Consider the following 7,343-nt stretch of genomic DNA (forward strand, 5'->3'; position numbering starts at 1 on the left):
AAAACTACAAACAAGTTGATATCAGTGCCATTTATTAGAGCAAAAGTTCATCTAAACCTGCCCTAATTGGGGAGTTTGTCACATTTTTCCTCGATTATCTGTTCTCTATAAATCATGTAGTATAAAACACCGCGAGTTCCAACAAAAACGCTTCAAGTTCCTTTTCCTTGAAGATGCTTCCTGCGTAGTCTAGAGCTGATTTGACGCAGGAAATCAATGAGTCAAAAAGCAGAAAATTAATGCCGACAATGACCAACCAATTGTCTTTAAATGAAATAAATGAAATATATCCAGTCTAATTGAAACAAGTAAACTGGACATGTGCCGACTTAAACACGCTCACGTTTTCTGGTTTCTGCATGCGTGATTACTGATACGAGTGTTATCAATTTTTGAGCGTGTTATTTATGCCACTTGACTCTGATGAGCTCATCAAAGAACAATTCGCACAGAATTGCTGAATAAACTACTCAAAATCAAAGCAAACCGATTGATTACCACGTTAAAAGATTCGGAGAAAAACGCACCCAAAAAGCTGGGAAATTCAGACGCAATTGTTCATTGAGGGGTAACAAAAGTGTGCTCAAAGGATTACCGAATAGAGTCATTAGGCTGACGCATTTCCAAATCGGATAAAAATGGAATAATCTCGTTAAGCGCGTGTAATTGACGAGGATGACAAGTGATATGACAAATAATTACATGCATACCTGCACGACTAAAACAAAAATTATGCTGACACTCTAATAATACCCTGAGCTGGAATATTGTGCAATAGAGGTAACATTGTCCATCAATCACGCCCCACAAGGTAAACCTTTGACATAGTTGCGAGGCAGCGCAAAAAACTCGAAATTTTTGGAGGAAAATTGGAAACATCCGAAACAAAACTCACTTGCCAAATGACCATTTTAATTTTAGCCCGTTTGTAGGCACTTTTCCAATTCAATTGCCGACTGTAAGTCAGTTCAATGCGTTTATTGTATTAGAATTTTGTTGACGATCAGATTTGGAAAATGCAGCCTACAGAGGTCCAGAGCTGTTCCAGCATTCTGAAATATGTTGATGATATTTCCAGCCCAATTATTTACCCGCTAAAACTGTTTCCTCATCGGCGAACAATGCGATCATTTTTCCTCTTGTTTTGGTTCTTTCCCCCCTTTGGTTCGACCTCTTAAGGTCTTTGGTTGGACTTCATAACGTTCCAGTAACCTTCGCCTTTCTTATGTAGGAGTGTTTCATCCTCTCATTTAGTCTCGATCGTGTCTTCATCTCCATTATAAATGTGTACTTGTAAACCTTCTTGTCCTCATTTTTCGGGCTCTTTTTGCCGACCTTATGCCCTTTCTGATCATTTCGCGCCTTGCATTCACTATCGGGTCTTTATTGTTTCAAAATAATGAACCTTTTTTCTAATTGGTTTTGGAGCATCCACTTCTGGTTGATTCAAACATTTTTAAATTTCTGCCTTTTCTTAAATTTCCAAGCAATTAAAATTAGAAAAATATTTTCACTTTCCCGTCGTTCACCACGGTGATTAAATGCTCCAAAAAAACAACCTCAGATCGTCAGTTTTTTGTTTGAGTTATTTTCACTTTCTGCCCAACCCGATGCACTCATTTGCCTCGCTCTATTTCCGTAAATCGGTTGGCACGAAGCATTTTTTTAGACGTTGGATGAACCGCTTAGTTGCATAAAAATTATCGCGCTAAACGTGTAGACACTCGTGTCTATTTTGAACGAAAGTGAACGATTTGAGCATTCCGTTCCTCATCTAAAGCCGAATTCAGTATGCAAATTATTTTGTTCCCAATTATCATAAGTTGTGGATAAACATTGCATTCATTAATAAACATGATTGAAAATTCGGTTGCACAATACACGTGATCCGAACGTTTTGTTGTTCAATAGATCACGGTTTTGCGCTCCAAGTTTACAATAATCATTATTTCGAGACCGTTTTGAACCTTGCTTTCCTTGATAAACTACGACGTCTGTCTTCTAATGGTGCACAATTTGCTTGAACTCCAAACTAAGTGTTAATTGATTATTGGTTTTAGCGCCTCATTATTAAAAATGTTCAATTTCAAGGGAAAGCACAATGTTTGAAGTTTATTTTTCGACTGTGATTTCTGAATTTACTTCGTCCGAACGTTTCGCAAGTACCAAACGCCGACATCAGAAATCGATAGAGCAAAAGCTTCAGTTTACTTGGGATGCGAATTTGGATTCTTCCGAGTAAACAGTTCTTTCACAATTAATTGTTTAACTTTGCACCGTTTAAGCGCTGTTTTTTGTTTTTGTACCTTGCTCTTCTAAGTGCCATTTCTGAGCAACCAATTGAGACATCGGAATGCCGGCCTTAGTGATCGATAGAGGATGCTTCAGTTTATCTGGGACGCATTTCTGGTTTGATTTGAGCAAATAGTTCATTTATTGTTAATTATTGAACTTTACACGGTTTAAGGGCTGTTTTTTCTTGTTGCACCATGCTCTTCTAAATTTAATTTTCAGAGCAGACTAGTGAGACACCGGAATGCCGATATCAGAAATCGATAGTAGACGCTTCAGTTTACTTGGGGTGCGATTTAAGGTTTATTCGAGTAATCAGTTCTTTCAAAATTATTGTTAAACTTTGCAAGGTTTAAACGCGGTTTTTTGTCTTTGCACCATGATCTTCTTCTAAATGTCATTTTTGAGCAGCCAAATGAGAACTCAGAATGCGGGTATCAGAAATTAAGATAAAGCTTCAAATTACTTGAGATTGAATTTTAGTTCCATTGGAGTACCTACAAGGTTTCTTCGTGATTATTTATTACACTTGACAAGTATTACTCTTCTAAGTGTTATTTCTTCGCACACTATTGAGACATTGGAAATTGTACTGGAATTTGATAGACGAAGCATCAGTTGACTTGGGATGTGATTTTCGTTCCATTTGATTAAACGGTTTTTTTTAAATAAATTGTTAAACTTTACGAAATTTATACGCTTTTTGCCGTTTGCGCACCATGCTTTTCTAAATGTAATTTCTGAGCAACCAATTGAGACATCAGAAAGTGTGTACTAGTAGTCGACAGAGGAAGAGTTTAGGCGACTTAAGTTCTGGTTTTTCTTCCATTCAACTAAATGGTTTCTTCATATATTGTTAAAATTTACGAGGTTCATACGCGATTTTATGTATTTGCACCATGCTCTTCGAAATTTAATTTCTGAGCAGCCAGTTGAGACATCGGAATACGGATAATAACAATCGATAGAGCAAGCTTCAGTTTATTTGGGGTGTAATTTTAGTTCCATTCGAGTGTCAGGTTTCTTCCTGATTGGTTATTAAAATTCACAAAAATTCCGCGCGGTTTTTCGTTTTTGCACCAGGCTCTTCTCAATGCCATTTCTGAGCAAACGATTGCGACATCGGAACGGGTAAAGCAAAAATCGATAGAAGAAGCTTCAGTTTAATTGACGTGTGATTTTTGCTTCATTTCAGTAAATGGTTTATTCATAATTAATTGTTTAACTTTGCGGGATTTAAACGCCGATTTCAGTTAGTGCACCAGGCTTTTCTAAATGGCAATTTCTGAGCAACCAAATGAGACATCAGCAATCAATAGAGAAAGCTTCAGTTTAGTTGGCAGGTGTTTTTTCTTCCATTTAAGTTGAAGGATTCTTCTAAGGTTCTGAAGCTACAAAGAGCGTTAGACTTTCACAAATTGTCCCATTTACTGAAGCGTCTTTAACACTTAGTTTTTTTTTCCAGGCTGGTTCGGGACAAGACACTTCGTCACTTTAATGCTGTCTCTTGGCATGGCCAATGCCTATGTTATGAGGACCAACATGTCCGTAGCTATTGTAGCTATGGTGAACCACACAGCTATTGCCATTGATGACGCCGCCGCAACAGACAATGTAGCTGTGTCTGAATGCGGCGTAACTATTGACAAGAATTCTGTAAGTTTCCTTTTCTCACGTGGTTTCACTTTACTATACCAAGAAGATGTGTGGAAGAGAAATGGGATACAGCGTGCTTCTTTTGCTTCAGTCGTTAACATCACCTGAAGCTGACGGTCAATTCGTGTGGCAAACCGATATACAAGCCTACGTTCTGTCCGCATTTTTCTACGGATACGTTTTGACGCAAATCCCAGCAGGAATTTTGGGCAAAAAATATGGGAATATCCGCTTTTTGGGCATCGGGATGCTGATCAACTCGGTGTTTGGTCTGCTCGTGCCCATTGCGGCCGAAATGGGCCTCGGATGGCTGCTAACTGTGAGATTTATACAAGGATTAGGCGAGGTAAGTACGTTGATTGATGATGGTGCCTTTACGAGTCGATTTTATTTGAATTATTGTAAAGACGCAATCAGATCCTGAAAAGGTGATTGGTGAGGAAAAAGACGCTGCTTTGTCCAGAGAACATTCCAATTGAATTCAACTGCTTTTTTCGTGACAAGGCAGGGTTTTCTTCCTGAAAACGCCGGTTTTTGAATTGTTACTATTCCCGGGCAGGGTCCGATTGTTCCGTGCAGCCACGCTTTACTTGCAAAGTGGATCCCCCCTAACGAGAGGAGCCGCATGGGTTCGTTCGTATACGCAGGTACTATTTACTAGTTGATTTTGAGATATTTTTGCATACACGTATATGGCTATGATCAAAGGCCTTGATTGAAATCAGCAACACCAACGCATTCCCTCACTTTGCATCAAATGCCGGTAATCAGTACATCCGACTGTAGGGCGCACTGATGCGGAATGCAAAATTCTGTCCAACTTTGATGATCATGCCGCATTAAACGTGCTCTTTGATTATAGCCATTTCGAACACATTTCGCTCATTATCTCCTGAGTGAACAAGGCATAATTCCTGCATAGAAGCTCCCAATTACCTTAATTGTTGCATTTCAAACTGATGGTCTGACTTTCAAACGTTTTAAACAACTCATCACACATCAACACAGTCACTTTACATTTGAATTGTTTGTTGATTCTGGAGAAACACTCTTTGTGTTCCGTTGGGTGGATGAACTCACTTACAATAATATAAAGAGTTTGTAAAATATTTGCACGAAATGTTAGCGCACAGATTCCTGCGGAGCAAGCGCGATGATTAAACCTAATTTGTCTCATCGAAAATCGGATGATTTTTTGATGTAAAAGGCACCAAAGTTGAGGGTAAATTGGATTAGAATGTCCAATCAACAGCTAGTATGGAATGGACATGTTGAGCGGATGGACCAAAAGCGAATCCCTAAGCAAGTTCTCAGGTGGAAACCAAGCGAAAAAAGCAGAGATAATGAAGAGGAATGGGAGGATAGAAGAGAATGCAATACACCTGGATATGTTTTCACTCCAGGAATCGGTGGTAGGATTTTGTGCACAATAAACGCTAGTGTGAACAACTGAAAACTCAAGAATTTCCAAGTGTGGCAAAAACCCAACCGTTTCGAAGTCAAACCGTTAAATGCGAAAGAAACAAAGTCTTGGTAATTGGAAGCTGCTACAGGTTTTGCCATTAGGGGGAATGAGAGGGTCTGATAGATCTGGACGTTTCAATTGATTACTTAGTGTCGAAGATAAAAATGGGTGTTTTCCTCCACGTTCTGTTGTTGTTAATCTTATCGCAGGATATTACAAATAAGCACAAACACATAACGAAATCCACACAAATCCCTATTTACATTCGCCCATCTCCGTACACAAAGCATTTATCAGGAAATTCTTATTGGTTGTAACTTAAGAGATTAGGACTTTGTAAATTTGAACTTACTTGAACTGCGCAAGCGATCGATGTTGAACGTTAATAAAACGGTTTATTGTGGGAACACGTATTGATAAGGACGGTTTATTATTTAATTGGTTCACTTGGTAAGACCTGCAGCCTTGCTCTCAAAAACGCATTTTTCCATAGGAAAAACTCTGTGCAAATAATCTCCTAATCTCTGCATCTGAACGCGTTGAAACTAAATTAGCAAATCAGAGGCCTAAAAGTCCAAAAAATCCTTCATTTATTACACTAAGAAGTTTCACAATTACATGATTTTTTTACTTTATGTAACACAAAAATATCAACCACGAGTCTCCTAATTGCCATGTACATTACATTTTTATCTGTATGTTAAAGTTCAAGTTCCCAGATAACTAATGAACGTCAATCGGTTGCATTGCTTACACTGAACTAGTTTGATTTTTGAGGCAATTCAAGAATCTCGCTTTGTGCTGCCAAACTGCCCAAAGCGACCGTTTGGGATTCAAGCGAGCCGCATGCGGCACAACATGTTGTTCTGGTGATTTTGCAAGTCGATAAGTGACTTTGCGCTTTCACGATTACGAATAGTGTTTATTAACGGATCAGTAAACAATTTAATTGCGCTCATCCATCCAATTTCCTGGAGTATTCAAGGGCAACATGACTAATCTAGTATCGAAGGAACATCGTTTTATTTGAAAAATCCTCCAATTCACTTTGAAGAATGAGTGCGCATCTGTTTTTGGGTTCTTCATTATCATTGATAAGCAATAGAGGCGACTTAACTATAGCGAACGCTTTAACTATTCTACTATAGAGACTTGTTTCTATTCACAGGAGCGCAATTGGGTACTGTCATCTCCCTGCCTCTTAGTGGGCTCCTTTCGGTCTCACAATGGGGCTGGCCTGCAATCTTTTACGTTTTTGGAGCTGTTGGCACCGTATGGTGCATCACCTTCCTGATCTTCGTCAAAGAAGATCCCGAATCCCATCTTACCATGGATCCGGTTGAAAGAGAATATATCCAGAAGTCTTTGGGCACTATCGTGGGAAACACTGTAAGCACACTTTATAACGTAATGGCTGTTAAGAGTGTTTAAAACACTGGAACCGTTTGGAAGACTTTTTCAAAGGCGCATGTTTTTCAGTTTGCTGTAAAACAGTATTTTACTTTTCCAGAAGACTCCACCGACTCCATGGCTGGATATAGCAAAGTCCTTACCTTTCTGGGCCATTCTTTTGGCCCATATGGGCTACAATTACGGCTACGAGACCCTGATGACCGAACTGCCCACTTATATGAAGCAAGTTCTCCACTTCAGTATTAAAGATGTAAGTATAATGGACTCGACAAAAATTCGAAAAAATTTTGGAAAGTGCTCAATTTAATGCTCTACCCAGGGGCGGATCCAGTTTTAAATTCAAGGGTCGGGTTATGTAGAAAAAATAGAGTCTTCTGTTGTCTATGAAATTAGAAAAATTATTGTCGTTTTGTGCAAGAGTGGCGTAAGATTATTGTAAAATTTCGTGTTTTCCGTCCCCTTTTTGCTCATTTCTCGGAGGCAAAGTGAGCAAGAACGCTCATTTGTACATCATTCT

General features: G+C 38.9%; 2 protein-coding genes across 2 annotated transcripts in view; one reads left to right on the forward strand and one right to left on the reverse strand.

Annotated features, from left to right (window-relative positions):
- The window catches only part of LOC109546254 (venom allergen 3), an 18,571-nt gene extending 13,143 nt beyond the window's left edge, over positions 1-5,428 (reverse strand). Inside the window, exon 1 of the mRNA XM_019917152.2 lies at positions 4,885-5,428. Within this exon, the coding sequence (XP_019772711.1) occupies positions 4,885-4,898 (14 nt within the window). The 5' untranslated portion in view covers positions 4,899-5,428. The remainder of the gene's footprint in view (positions 1-4,884) is intronic.
- Positions 3,725-7,148, forward strand: LOC125505232 (putative inorganic phosphate cotransporter). Its single transcript, XM_048668700.1, has 5 exons — positions 3,725-3,948; positions 4,040-4,294; positions 4,508-4,595; positions 6,582-6,802; positions 6,924-7,148. Exons 1-5 carry the CDS (start codon positions 3,790-3,792, stop codon positions 7,131-7,133), a joined length of 933 nt encoding a protein of 310 aa, XP_048524657.1. The 5' UTR covers positions 3,725-3,789; the 3' UTR covers positions 7,134-7,148.
- The last annotated feature ends 195 nt before the right edge of the window (positions 7,149-7,343 follow it).

This window comes from Dendroctonus ponderosae, unplaced genomic scaffold (genome assembly GCF_020466585.1).
Source record: "Dendroctonus ponderosae isolate FM_Combo_2020 unplaced genomic scaffold, Dpon_F_20191213v2 Dpon_F_20191213_7, whole genome shotgun sequence".
Lineage (NCBI taxonomy): Eukaryota > Metazoa > Arthropoda > Insecta > Coleoptera > Curculionidae > Dendroctonus > Dendroctonus ponderosae.

What these genes read in the sequence shown, in the direction of transcription:
- LOC125505232 (XM_048668700.1), top strand. Translation starts at nt 3,790, where the DNA reads ATGCTGTCTCTTGGCATGGCCAATGCCTATGTTATGAGGACCAACATG. An exon ending in TAACTATTGACAAGAATTCT is followed by an intron (nt 3,949 to 4,039) that starts GTAAGTTTCCTT and finishes CTTTTGCTTCAG; the next exon opens with TCGTTAACATCACCTGAAGC. An exon ending in GCACTATCGTGGGAAACACT is followed by an intron (nt 6,803 to 6,923) that starts GTAAGCACACTT and finishes TTACTTTTCCAG; the next exon opens with AAGACTCCACCGACTCCATG.